Source organism: Colletotrichum abscissum (genome assembly GCF_030869225.1).
Source record: "Colletotrichum abscissum strain IMI 504890 chromosome Unknown Scaffold_18.1, whole genome shotgun sequence".
NCBI classification, from domain to species: Eukaryota; Fungi; Ascomycota; class Sordariomycetes; order Glomerellales; family Glomerellaceae; genus Colletotrichum; species Colletotrichum abscissum.
In genome coordinates, this window is record NW_026850076.1 from 558,511 (window position 1) to 571,985 (window position 13,475).

At 54.4% G+C, this 13,475-nt stretch overlaps 6 protein-coding genes across 6 annotated transcripts; 3 read left to right on the plus strand and 3 right to left on the minus strand.

The window, feature by feature from the left end:
* Positions 1–1,045: 1,045 nt before the first annotated feature.
* Positions 1,046–2,287, minus strand: CABS01_08180 (uncharacterized protein; the record flags this gene model as incomplete). Its single annotated transcript, XM_060541542.1, has 1 exon — positions 1,046–2,287. One exon carries the CDS (start codon positions 2,285–2,287, stop codon positions 1,046–1,048), a length of 1,242 nt encoding a protein of 413 aa, XP_060402346.1.
* Positions 2,288–2,827: 540 nt separating this feature from the next.
* Positions 2,828–3,760, plus strand: CABS01_08181 (SYF2 splicing factor; the record flags this gene model as incomplete). The annotated part of the gene is made up of 1 exon (XM_060541543.1): positions 2,828–3,760. One exon carries the CDS (start codon positions 2,828–2,830, stop codon positions 3,758–3,760), a length of 933 nt encoding a protein of 310 aa, XP_060402347.1.
* A 566-nt stretch (positions 3,761–4,326) lies between these two features.
* On the minus strand, positions 4,327–5,292 carry CABS01_08182 (NAD dependent epimerase/dehydratase; the record flags this gene model as incomplete). The annotated part of the gene is made up of 2 exons (XM_060541544.1): positions 4,327–5,110; positions 5,180–5,292. 2 exons carry the CDS (start codon positions 5,290–5,292, stop codon positions 4,327–4,329), a joined length of 897 nt encoding a protein of 298 aa, XP_060402348.1.
* Positions 5,293–6,388: 1,096 nt separating this feature from the next.
* On the plus strand, positions 6,389–8,211 carry CABS01_08183 (YEATS family protein; the record flags this gene model as incomplete). Its single annotated transcript, XM_060541545.1, has 3 exons — positions 6,389–6,629; positions 6,689–7,255; positions 7,523–8,211. 3 exons carry the CDS (start codon positions 6,389–6,391, stop codon positions 8,209–8,211), a joined length of 1,497 nt encoding a protein of 498 aa, XP_060402349.1.
* A 1,031-nt stretch (positions 8,212–9,242) lies between these two features.
* CABS01_08184 (mitochondrial distribution and morphology protein 34) lies at positions 9,243–11,402 on the minus strand (the record flags this gene model as incomplete). Its single annotated transcript, XM_060541546.1, has 2 exons — positions 9,243–10,619; positions 11,136–11,402. 2 exons carry the CDS (start codon positions 11,400–11,402, stop codon positions 9,243–9,245), a joined length of 1,644 nt encoding a protein of 547 aa, XP_060402350.1.
* Positions 11,403–12,580: 1,178 nt separating this feature from the next.
* On the plus strand, positions 12,581–13,067 carry CABS01_08185 (uncharacterized protein; the record flags this gene model as incomplete). The annotated part of the gene is made up of 2 exons (XM_060541547.1): positions 12,581–12,665; positions 12,709–13,067. 2 exons carry the CDS (start codon positions 12,581–12,583, stop codon positions 13,065–13,067), a joined length of 444 nt encoding a protein of 147 aa, XP_060402351.1.
* Between the last annotated feature and the right edge of the window lie 408 nt (positions 13,068–13,475).

Genomic DNA, 13,475 nt, shown 5'->3' on the forward strand with positions numbered 1-13,475 from the left:
AGGCCGGATCCAGACGAGCTGGCGGGGGCTCCGTTCCAGACCAGAGGCGGACGGGTGAGGGAGCTGGACTCCTAGTCCGAGGTCTGAAGCGCCACGCATCGAGATGGTTCGCTTTGCCACGTACCTGTTGCTCTGGTCTCCTGCTGAAGTTCAATCCAGAGGTAGAGCAGATCATGCCTGAGCTTACGAGGCTTTGCGGTAACCCCAGGGCGGTTCCTTTGGTGGGCTCGCCTCTTGTTTTGGTTGCATTTTCATGGTGTATAAAATACCAAAGTTGGAAATACCACTTAGAGCGTGCTATTCTGTGTTGAAATTATTCGCAACCTTTACCCTTGGCGAGACGGAGACAGCTTACAGGTATCAACTATGGTGAGCCAGTGGATGCCCGGCACGCCGGATTTACAGAAGAACTCCATGGCTCCTGCTGACATACAGCACTGATCCATCATCTGCTAGAAAACTGATGCAGAAGCATGGCGAAATGTAGCGTATCGGAGACAATGGAGAGTGGCAGCACCAGCTTGACACGAACACGGCGGAGGATGTTATGTGCAGTTGGACGGAATAGGGAAGCGCTTGAGCTTGGCTTGTCCTGACTTGGACTGTAGACCCAATGGGATGGCAGGATTAGCGGGACTTGGTTCAGCTTGCTCGAGACTAGTCTCCTCTGGGCTGGAAACTTCAGCAAGCCACATGGCATTTGAGTCCGCGTTCGCATGCAGGCATGACAGGGCTGAATGGGGAGAGGCGCTGTCAAAGGAGGCTTGCGGATTCGTATGTTAGCTAGGCATCATGTGAGAGTAGAGGTGCTGGCATACAATAAGCAAGTCATCGTGCAAAGCAGACGTAAAAGGTACGCGTCTTGGCCCACGTGGGGTGTTATGCAGCACAGCAATGAAGTTGAGTAATTGAAGTTGAAATTTGCGGGGATTGATCTATATCTCCACCGCTTCCCAACCTCGATGTTGGTCTGACTTCTCTCAGCCCACTCAATGTTTCTACAGTATACATCCATGACTTTGGGACCAGCTTCCTTCAGGTAGCCCTATCTTTGTTCCGCCAAGACATGAGGTGTCCTATTCATAGACGAAGGGTATTTTGGGGCGGAAGCAACGCGATGTAACAACTCGGCCAACTGTTCCTTCAACCCTTCGTCCTCTGGATGGTGATGCGCAACGACCTTGAAGGAAGCCGCGCTGTCCTCCCCCAAACCCTCTCCGAGTAGACGGCGAACTATGTCTCCAGAACGGTCCACATCTGGGAAGCGCCTCCTGTTGTCCCAGCATCGAATAAGCGCCTTGACCGCAGTCTCGACATCAGAAGCAGATGAGCCCTCACCAACCCAGTGACCCTCTTTCAGCCCAAGCTTGAGATATCTCGATACTGCCGGCAGCTGAAACGCCTTGGCCGAGATGATCAGGCAGATACCACAGAGACCAGGACTAACAGGTAGACCATGCTGTCTCTGGAGAGCAAAGATGCTGTTGATAAAGGGAAGGAGGTCGACGAAGGGCCGTAACCTGGGTGGCTTGGTGAGGAGCCGAGATAACACAAAAGCAATATCCCGATCCGCGTTGTGAATGAGCTGAAATCCCTTCTCCCCATGCTGAAGTAGAAACTGCAGGTAGCGCTGAAGGCTCTGGAGATCTTCCAGTCGTCGAATAAATGCTCGAGTTTCCCGTTGGCGCTTTAGTGGTAAAGAAGCCGTGGTGGGCCTTCGTTGGAGCAACCAGCTCAAGAAGTTCTTATCGTCTCGAAGCGAGGTCAATGGAATTGCGTTCTTCGAAGCAACCGACTTCAGATCATACCAAGCATCATTCTGATGTGGTTTTTCCTCCGTTAGGCGATTCTGGGTTTGCAGACCGACTCGCGAGTCGCCTTTCAGAGCGGCCGTCATAATGTCGAGATCTGTGACCTGCCAGTGCTGATACCAAGGATGGCTGACGCTGACCTTGGCAAACTTTTCGCTGTCACGCTGGCGTTCATACTCAAAGTGCTTGATCCGTTGCCACGTGGCGTCGACAATGGAGTTCTGCTCCCATTTCTTCCTCTGAATCTGCATCTCATCTTTATCGTATGGCCGTGCGATTGGGTTGTCCCAGCTGTCCAGGTCGAGAACCACCTCTGGCACCTCGAAGGGCCGCCATGAGTATGGGACTAGCGGCTCTGCCGGCCTCTTCTTTTCGTGAACACGCGGCCGTTGTAGCCGAGCCAGCGATGGCGCCGTAGTGTGCAAGCAAGCAGTTGCACTTCTGCGAGAGACGCCTGCGGCGCTCAGTGGCCGCATGGCTGAGGTGTATGGCGAATGAGTCTTCGATAAGCTTCGGTCACCTTCAGAGGCTATTCACGGACACGCGAGCGTTGCTCAGAAAAGTCGTCTGATCCTGGGGAGCCGCATACTGAGAGGGGGCGCGTCAAGGTAACGAGATGCAAGGGCACTCTCGGCGCAGGGGTGTTGGGGCAACGACAGGGATGACCCGGCCGCACAGCCACGGGTGTTTCTTGCAGGAGTCCGTTACCCGTATGGATCCTGCGGGGGAACGGTGGTGGGTCGATCTATTCTTCCGACCTTCAGCCACATATGCCATACCCATCAGCCACATGGGTCGATAAGGCACCTAGACTGTGGTGGCGGTACCTATCGGAGAAACGTCGGTCGAGTCGCACTTGAACATCCATTATGGTCCCCCAATGAGATCCCACTTCTTCGTCACTTTACTTCACATCACCATACAACCACCAAAATCATACATCGCGATTCCTGAACAACCCACATCTACACATCTTGCGACCGGCAACACCTCAGACGATTCGCAACACATCCAGAATGCCTCCTTCCAAGAAGAGAAAGACGAATATGGGTACCGCCGCCAAGGAGGAAGCCAATACTGCAGCGCCAGCAAAATGTGTCGCGCCTGAAGAGACCGAAGCAACGGAACCTAGCACGATCACGGAAACCGCACCCGCGACAGCAGAAACCGCAGCAGCACCACTACAGCCCACAGCGGAAAATGCCGCGGCAAAATCACAGGACCGCTTGGCGCGATTCAAGGCCCTCAAAGCCCGCGCTAAGAACTCGTCCGACCAGAATTTGAAAGAGGCGACGCTCGAATCACAACGTCTCGCATCAGACCCCAGCCAGCTGATGGCGATCCACCGCAAGCAGGCCGTCGCTTCGCAAAAGCTGCTCAAGGCCGACATTGAGGACGCTGGTGGCGACTTTGAGCGGAAGCGCGCCTGGGACTGGACGATTGACGAGAGCGAGAAGTGGGATAAACATGTGAAGAAGAAGGAGGCGCACCGCGACAACAACGCATTCCAAGATTACACTGCCGAAAGCAACAAGGTGTACAAGCGCCAGCTGAGGAATATTGCCCCCGACATGGAAAAGTACGAAAAGGACAAGATGGCGGCTATCGAGCGCGCCGCTGCTTCGGGCGGCCTCGATATTGTTGAGACCGAGGACGGAGAGCTCATCGCGGTGGATAAGGACGGGTCTTTCTACTCGACAGCCGACTCAACCACGTTCGCACAGAATAAGCCGGACAAGGCGGCAGTGGATCGGCTGGTGGAAGACCTTAGGAGGGCGGAGGCGAACAGACTCAAGAAGAGAAAGGACCGCATGGCACAGAACGGCGACGACGGTGACGTGACGTACATCAACGAGAAGAACAAGCAGTTCAACCAGAAGCTGGCGCGCTTCTACAACAAGTATACTGCGGAGATTAGGGACAGCTTTGAGCGAGGAACCATGATTTAAGCGCTGGCGTTTGGGATAAATTGGGATGCTCTTGTGTTCAGAGACCTGTTTAATGTACCTGCATAGTCCGGCTAGGAATCTAAAGAGTAACGGTGCTAACCGTACGTTCCTTCCAACTTTCATCCGATCGCCTTTCCCCGTTGCCAGAATATACACCCGAATAACACAGAGGGAAGCCCTTATACCCCCCCTCAAATCCATTCCCGTCACCAGCCAGCAGGCACCCGTCTAGGTCGACGGGCCAGGTCAAACTGGCTGGGTGGGGGAGTGGTTAATGGTCAACAATCTATACGCCAACCAGCCTACTCGACGACAGGCTTAGCGAGTACCCGAGTTCGAATCCCAGCATGAGCACCAAGAGATGTAGCCACACCGGTGGTGAACTCTTTTTTTTCGTCTTGCGGGTTAATTGATACCTTGGGTTTGGCTTACGAGGACAGAGGTAAAGTCTACTTGATCTGCTCTAGAGATCAAGGTTGGAGGATGGCTTTTCAATCCATTTCAAGGCTTCGCATTGGAGGATGGTACAGTCTATGGCATATTACAAATACAATCTTCTCAATACATCAGAGCATTGTTTTCCTCCAGCCCTTGGTTGCCAACTCCTCAAGCTCGGGAACCTCAATCGGGCCCTGAACCTTGATGTCATCAAGTGCTTCTACCACTGCTTCCGCGACGGTCTCGACCGGCAGAGGCTTCACGCCGCTCGCGCCCATGAATCCGCTCAACACGCCACCGGTCAGTCTGTTGAACAGGGCACCGGCGCCCGTCATGGCGGCCAGGGGCAGCGTGAACTTCCTCGAACTGTCGTACATGAAGGGCGGCCTCGGGAAGATGCCCCTCATCCGCGGGAACTCGCTGGCGATGGTGCTCTCGGCCTCGCGCTTGGTGGTGATGTACCGCGCGGGGAGGACGGGCGCCCCGCCAGCGGCAGAGACGTAGACAAAGGCCTTTGCATCCTCAGCGTTGGCCTGCTTGGCCAGGGCGATGGCGCTATCGCGGTTCATGACCTCGTAGGAGAACTGGTCCTTCGGGTTGGGCGGCTTGAGGTCCGCCCCGGGGCCGCCGCCCGGCTCGGCGGAGGTCTTTAGGGGGTCGACGCCGCGGTCTTTGACGGGGGCGAAGGCCTTTTGCAGGCCCGAGACGGGGGACTCCTGGCCCGAGACGACGCCCTTGTAGTCTGCTTCGAGGAGGATGCCCATGCTGTGGACGACGAAGTCGGCGCCCTTGAGGAGGGGCGCGTAGGTTACTGGGCTGAGCATGTCGGCGCGCTCCCAGGAGACTTTGTGTGACCATTGGGGAGGGGATGGTGATGAGGTTACGGCGGACCATTTGGGCTCGCCTGAGCGGCTGTGGAGAGGACGTGTTAGCGGGGATGAAGGGAGAAACATGAGATTGGTTCACGAGGAGGATGAGTACCTGATGGATGTGACGTCCCAGCCCCTGGCGACGGCATACTTGCAGATTCTTGACCCGAGGAAGCCGTTGCCGCCGCACACTACGAGCTTCTTCGCTACGGCTGAGGTTGACATGACGAGAGTGTGACTGAATGAAATGAACGGGACGATGTATGAGATGAGAGTGACCCAGGCAACCAATTGGATGAGAATCAGCACTAATTGGAGGTGACAAAGTGCAGTGAGACGAAAGGAGAGAGTGAGCCGGATCGACGGTGATGGAGTCAAATTGAAATGCCGACCGGGTTCGGCGCTAGGTGATTGCCAGATTTCTTCCGAAGGTGGTTCGATGCCGTTCCGGACGCGGATGGAAAGCTCAAAAAAGTCATGAAATCATCACCCGTCCGGAAGCTGCCCCAGCTACCCAGCTCCCCAGTTAAAACCTGTCAGGGGTCCTTCCCTATGATGCAGGCTAAGGTGCTGCAGGTGCTGCACCACCACCTAAAGAGTTGCAGCTAGCTACAGGGGTTGGAGTGGCAGTTCTTCCCCCAAGCTCCCCATTGGCTCGAGATTCGATGTGCGCGATGGTGGCTGCACCTTCCACTGTTTCCAGCTTGCCTTATCTTACCTACCTTGATACTGCCCAAACTAGAAGAGGCTCCAGAAATCGGAGATGACTTCGTATTCCAAGAAGCAGTCGAAAGAAATCACAGAAAATTCAAAGTACTACAAGATTATAAAGGTCGAATCATTTTGTATTCCTGTCACCATTGAGTGGTGCTCGCTTCGTTACCCTTCACACAAGGAGATCGACCCTCGATAGCAATGTTTAAAGACTTATAGACCGCTGCTTCCTGGATTTAACACTGAGGTGATCGAGGTAAGAATACCTGGGAACTTTGCGGGCAATCACGCAGTGCAAGGAACATTAAGTCCTTGAAGGTAACGTACGGAGTAGGCACGGCGCAAAGGGTCTCTTCGGCAGGGGCTGACCCGAGAGAGACGGTCATTGTTGGCTGGTTTACTGGATGCCCCACTTCAAACTTTGGCGTAAGGCTGTCTACGCCAGGAACCATTTTCTTACCATTTTCTTGCCGTCTTAGCTTGCGGTCCATTTTCGACAACACCCAAATCTCCCCACTACATCCTCACAAACTTACTCAGGCACTCTCATTGGGCATTGACCAGAACGCATCGCATCACCCGAGCAACACTTATCTAACCCATCAATATGGCGCCGCCCAGCAGCCTCGGCAAACGCGTAAAGGGTACACAGATTAAACGACCCTTCATTTACGGCACGACCGCCCGACCCTTCGACCCCGAATCCAACCCCAAGCCGGAAGGCGTACCGGCAGATCACACCCATTCATGGGAGGTCTTTGTCAAGGCCATCGACGATATCGACATCACGTACTGGATTCGGAGAGTGCAGTTCAAGCTACACGAGTCCATTCCTAACCACGTTCGCAGTAAGTTGCCCTTGCACCGAGTCCTGGCGCAATCATGCGCTTGCTAAACCACCACTCAGTGATCGACGGCGAACCGGGCAAACCGTTCCTTATCCAAGAAACCGGATGGGGAGAGTTTGAAATCACCATCAAGATCTACTACGCGACCGAGTCGGGAGAGAAACCTCAGACGCTGTACCACAACCTGCGTCTTCACCCATACGGACGGACCGACGCCGAGAAGGAGCAGATGCTGCGACAGAACGACGGCGAGATCCGCGCTTGGGCCTACGACGAACAGCTTTTCAACGAGCCGTACGAAGCCTTTTACGAAGTGCTCACCTCCGGTGCTCATCCCAAGGGCCACCCAGTTGGCAAAGGAGGCAAAGGCAAGAACAAACCGATCCCGGCCTTGCCAGAGAAGACATCAAACGTCCAGGTGGCGTGGGAGCGCAGCGCACTGCTGCCCGCCGTCAACAAGCCTGGCCAGCCGTTTAGTCTCGAGACCGAGCAGATCGAGGTCAAGAAGCTCAAGGAGGCCGAGACCACGGCCAAGGGAATGGCCAAGCAGCAGCTGGAGATTCTCAAGGAGAAGGAGGCCCAGCTGGCTGCGCTTAAAGCAGAGAACGCTGCTGCTGCTACGGCCGGTTAGGAACCGCCCAGTGTAGCAGCTAGAAGACCTGCTCGTAAGGTGGCTGTCGCGTCCCATCTACTTGCCTTGTCCAAGAACGAGGAGACGCTCAAACGCGTCAAGGCAGAGTTGGAGCTCATTAGCCAGCGTGTCTAGGAGCACAGAGCCTACCAACAGTCTAACGACACGGTGCTGACTCTGCGTCTGGTATTCTTATTGATATCGATTGCATTACTCTTGCGAACTCGTTCCAAGCAGGATTACTTTTGCGCAATGTATCGAGATCAACCCAGGCTGCGAGGCGGCGGCGATGATACGGAAGACGATGAGATGGACTGTGGCAGCTCGCCCATCCGCCATCAACAAGAACCACACTTTAGAACACCAAGCCCCAGGCGTAACAACAATGTGGATACCGCCATGACCGATGGCGAACAGCAGTGGCGAGCAGAACCTCCTGGAGCCTCGAGATGGCATCGAGATGAGAATGATTATCGGAATAGGCCAACGCAGGCGTTAGCGGCTGGCGTCGCGGGCTCGACAAACCCTCATGTGGAGGTCAATCATGGTCCTGGGATTGGCACGTCGGACACCGGACTAGGACAAACATATTGTCTCTTCCACTCAAACTACTCCGCGTCGGCGCGCTCCCAGTGTCGACTGGTACCGAACAGTAGCCTCGAAGAGATGTACAACTGCGGTAGCCAAGTTCAAGAGCCTGCCCCACCGACAAGGGTCGACGCAATCGCAGACACGATGTCGATGCATTCTCAGACGAGCAGGGACGAGCCAGATGTACAGATGTCGGACGATACTTCGAGTCAGTCTACGATACTGAGTCCTCCTCCGGCGCCGCCCGGCGTACAGGTGAGAAAGCGGAAAGCATCATCGGAAGCAGAACTGCCCGAGAAGAAGAGGTCAAAGGACGAGGGTCCGACTGGTGGGCCGGACGGTGGACAGGGCTATCTCTGACAGCAAGGCTAGCACCAGGCATTCATACATACATATTTTCATGACAGCGCAGATGGCAGGGAGCCTTGCTTCGACTGTGGAGTTACCAAAACGAGCGATAAAAGCACGGTCCGGCGGTGAACAAAAAGTTATACCTCACATGCAAGTTCAAGCGGTGTGAACAACGAAATGCATAGAAGATGGGAGTTTTTTGATTTCTTCAGACATGCCTAAACTTGACATGCGTCTAAGCGCCGTGAAACTCGTCTTGTGAGCCAGGGCCTGAAATAGTAATTTTGATCGCAAGTGACACAAAAAATGGATATCCACGATACTTCCGTCTTCCATCAACGGCGTTCCTCCTCTTTCAATCAATCAAAATCTGTGATGGGTGATTTCCAAGCAAGCCCAATTCCCTTCTTTCCCATGTGTTGTTGTACACACCAGCTCTACCCATCCGATCCATCGAGGTGTTCGGTGGGGATGATTCGCGATACGATATTTCTGAAATGACAAAGGAAAAAAAAGTTGTGATGGTTGTGATGTGTTCTGTATAAATCAGCCCGCCTCGTTGGCGAGCTATTTGGGGTGGTGTAGTATACCGATGACTTTTATGACTCCGAGGTAAAACAGCCGCCCTTTTTTTTCTCGTAAAAAAGGGAAAATCAACTGTTTGGTCGTGGCGTCATCGTGTAAACTAGCGTGGTTGGTTGGCCTCTGTCTTCATCCCAACCCGAGAATCCAAATATGTAATCAGAGTGAGGCCGTTTCTCTCTGATCCAATCCCATTCTTTTTGTATGATACCCGGTATCCCCCTTTGTTTCCCTTTCAAACGCCATGTGATATGTACACATTAACACTAATAGCAAAATGGACAAATGGTTGTACCATTGTCGTCCATGGTTAAAAAAAACCAAAAAGTTGAGGAGTTTCCCCTAACGCCATGCGAGGAGGAAGTGATGGAACAGATGGAAAGGAGATGCAGTCCAGCAAAGTGGATGTATGGTGAGTTCTGCACAATTTGTACAATCACCTGTGGTAAACAGTTGATTTAAGTTGATGCTTCGTAGGCCGGGGGCGGGACGTCTTCCCGCTCGTCCCAGAGGTTGGGGTGGCGGCTCTTCTCATCGTAAACGCGACGAGCGATTTCGCCAGCCATCTTCATGATCCAAGCCTGTTCATATACAGCTGACGGCTCGGATGGCACGCCCTGGCGCGGCTTCTCCGCGGCGGCCTTCTCGTTTTGGGCTCGGGGCGTAACGGCGGGTTCGGACTCGCACGCGGTGTCCAGTTTAATAGGCACACTAGCACCATCCTGGGGCGCCGTGTAAAACTCCGGCTGCAGAGGAGGTCGAGTGGGCAGCCGCGTTCTCTCCAGAGGGCCGAAGCGAACCTTGCTAGGGGTCGAGTCTGCCAGATTCGCCAATGCTTCCTCCTCCTCGATGTCTTCAGCGATGGAACTGGTCATGAGAGGCTCAGTTGAGGGACCGGCGACAGACGCAGAGTCGGATGCCATTTCTGAATAAGTCTCGCTGCCCTCGGGAGTCTCGCCAACTTGACTCTTTGAGCGTCGGAGGTTGACCACTCTTGTCTTCTTCTTGCGACCAGCGTACGACTTTGACCGGATACCGGCACCCAAGGACAGACCAGTAGTGGCCGAGCTGAGGCTCACCATTGACGGTCTGGACGGAAGGTGGCCATGAGCGGCGCTGCCAGTATCGGAGAAAGTGTACGTGGTAGACGTTCCATGGAAGGAGTTGGTCTTGGACAAGCTAGGCGTTGCTGTCGGTGGGGTGCTAGTCGGCTCGGACACCGCAGGTCCTGTCCAGGCACGGAACACGACATCACGAATGCCCGGGGTGAACAGAGAGAATGTGCGGTGGGAGTCGTTCAGCGCAGCTAGTCTCAAGAGGTTCTTCTGGGAGAAGAGCGACTGGACTTCCGGGCCGCCTTCGAGAGATAATGAGGAAACCTCATTGGCGTCGAGAAGATTTCCATTCGCATCAACGGGATCCAGAGGAGGGCTCGCCAAGGGATCAACTTCAGCTTCTTCCTCATCCTCCTTGGGTGCCTCTTCCTCCTTTGGCAGAGCATCGGGACACCACAAGCGCAAAGAAAGCCGGTGGATAATGGCGGGGAGCTCGTCCATCATCAAATTTCTTAATTGGGACTCGATAGTGCGCTGTAGATAATCGCGCACGAATGGGATCGAGTCAAAGGTCGAGGAGACCTTGAGCGACTCGAGCGGGTCATTGCGGAAGACCAGGGTCAACCCCTTTTGCCGTGAGAAGACTAGGATAATGAAGGCTGAAAGCTTGATCTCAGAGAGCGTTATTGACAGCGGAATTGTAAGACCCGATGCGGCGGCCAGTGGCTGCGGCGATGTGAACCCCGGCTTGGACGACAGGTAGGTGTTCATTGGATTTGCCTATTTGTTGATATATTAGCATTGCTATGACGCACGTGCATTTTGGGGGGGCAGCCGAAGGTAGTAACATGGGACGCGGATCCCGGCCAGGTAATTTCGACTTCAATGCGAGCACACGGGTAGGGAGGAAATGTTTGGTGAGGGAAAAACAAACGCCAGGGTGAATGGGGTAACGATAGCGGGAAGCATCTGAAAAACTAGAAATGATTGTGGTTGGTGAAATGATGATGTTTTCGGGGGGAAAGCATCACTGGGTGCTGTCTCGGCTTTCCGATGGGGGCCCCCAGGGCATTCCAGACGCTGGTATGGGAGTCATGTTCGCGACGCAGAATTGATCTGGCGCACTGCGATAACGACTGGAACGGGAATTATTCCGAACTCGTGAATGTGATGTCGTGGTGCAGGCATTGGCGAGCTCGTTGCGGCGGCGGCTGCGAACCCGAGCTTCGCCTCTGGAGTTTGCGTGCAGGGAGGTACCTGCGGAATAGAGGGAACGAAAAAAAAAAAGCAGCATACCTGAACCCTCGTTTTCAAGGTCAAGAAGGCGTCGCCCGAATAGCACATTTTGAATATACCACGAAATCGGTCCTCGGCAATGTCGCCAATCTCTAATATTTCCAATTCCGGGGGCACGGAGCCCAAGTTGAACTCGGTAACGAGGATGTCATCGACGATAATCGGAGGCTTCGGGTTCTTGTTCAGGGCGGTCGTGAGCAGCTCTCGTGCGCGCTGGTAGAACTCTGCGTCGGCCGTGAGAGGCGACCAGTTGAAGTTGAAGGCCATGTTGAAATGGCTTTAGCTGCGGCCAACCATCGAAGAGCAAGGTGATGCAGGCCGGTCGGCCGAGGGTCGATAGGGAGAGACGGATGAGTTGGTGATGTCAGGTACGGTGCTTCGGGGTCAATGACGAAAGGTTTGCGTCGATATCGGGTTCGAAGGCAGTACAAATAGTAGAACGGACTCGTTGAGGAGCAGGTGCAATTAGATGATATAGTCCGGGGAAGAGAGGGTTGGATGGTCTGGGGAGAAGGCGGAGGGATAATGAGGGTGGGAGGTGTCGGGATGAAGATCAAGCTTGTGGTGCTTGTTTGTGTGGTAGAGAGGAAATGGAGGTAGGTAGAGTGCGGTGCGCGGGAGGCGTGCGTTTTCCGGCGAATGACGCTGGTTGTATGTACGGAGTGCCTAGGCAAGGTGCCTATCTCCTTCTCCTTCTTTCGCTGTTCGGGAAGCAGAGGGAATACTCGGAGCTAAGTGGTGCGTGCGGTGCCGATGCAGCATTAGCGCGAATTTTTGCAAAAAATTGTGCCGGCTGTTTTTTTTTTTTTTCTGCTGTTTTGCTTTGGCTGTGTTCTGACTGGGTGGATGACCAGGTGCTGTGACAGATGCGACTCCCCTTTGCTGGGGCTGGCTCCTGCGAGTGTCGCGTGTGGTGCGGGAAAGGGTCACTGGGCGGGGCCACCAAGAGGCAGGAGCGTGTGAGCGTCCACTTGAGCGCGTCCCAGCTTTGGAAGGGTCGGGTGGGCATTACCTTTGGTACCTACCCACTACCTCGAAGTCTTCCGTCCAGGAGGTACCTACCTTACCTCCCGTTCCTCCCACCGAGAGGACTCCAGTTTTCCACTGCAACGGCCTGCAGCGTGACGGGCGCCCCCAAGCCACGGCCGGCTCCCGTTGAAAAAGGAGGAAGGACTCAGAACCCAGGACCTGGAGTGGGAAGGGAAACGGTGGGTCCACCCTCTCAGTGCAGGACCCAAGAGTCAAGACTCCAGAGTTCGCTGCAACCTCGCCCTGCTTCTGCGTGGACACACACTGGAGATTCACATCCACTGCCACGCTGGGCACCATCAACGGCTAATGATATGCTATGCGCCGGATGTAACTAGTGCCGCTGGCTTGGTTGGCTCATTTACATATTTGCTTGTGAAGTTGCAACAGAGCCGGAGGTTCGCAGATTAGCGGTTATGCGAGTCACTCGAGGACCTCCAATTCCATCGGCCGCGCAAGGTACCAAGCTTACGGATACCGAATGCTATCGAAAGTCCCGAGGTACGGTACCGGTGACACGAATGACCACCTTGAACATCAAGAGATGCGCCAGGCGAAGCCTGCACCAAGGCACCGGAACCAAAAGACGGTGGACGATTTAGAGTTGTACCCTCGTGTCCACAAGCGCGGCGAACCATCTGGGGAATCGAATCAAATCGAGTATCCCAAAGAACTCTTCAGCAAGATCTGGGCTGGCCGACACTTCAGCCCTTTGGATCCCGCCCTAGTCGGGGTGGAAAGCCCGCTTCCAAGGTGCCATTGCGTCTTTTTGCTCTCTGGCTGTTGGTCCGTTGCTGCCCGGGGGCCGATCACGAGCTGGCTTGTCAGCCAACATGGGACGATATCGAAAGACATGTGCTGGATGTGGTCCGACATCAGGATACTCTAATGCGAAAAGCATAACCTGACAGCCAGGTATTCTGATAATTGCCAGAAATGCAGGGCCTGCTTCTTCTGCCTGTCCCCTTTGGGAGCTTGCCCATGCCTGAAGGCTGGATTTGGCAAACAAGATGACATGGTCTTATTCAATCCATCTGGAGCCATGCGACAAGGGAATCCGTCATATCAGCATCCACAGTGATGCCCCTCGGTTTGCAGAGAGACACGAACAATCCGGATACAAAGTCTTGTCGCCGGGCCGGGCTGAGCAGGGTTGACTGGGCAGAAGATCATATCATCGCGGCGCTCGAATCGCTCTCGGGTCCAACATCCTGTCCGATTTGCCGGTCAGTGCCCCCATCCCTGCCATGACTGATCTTACCTTATTCTTGACTGCTTCTAATTATCAGGTTTACTTCCATTCTCTGGACT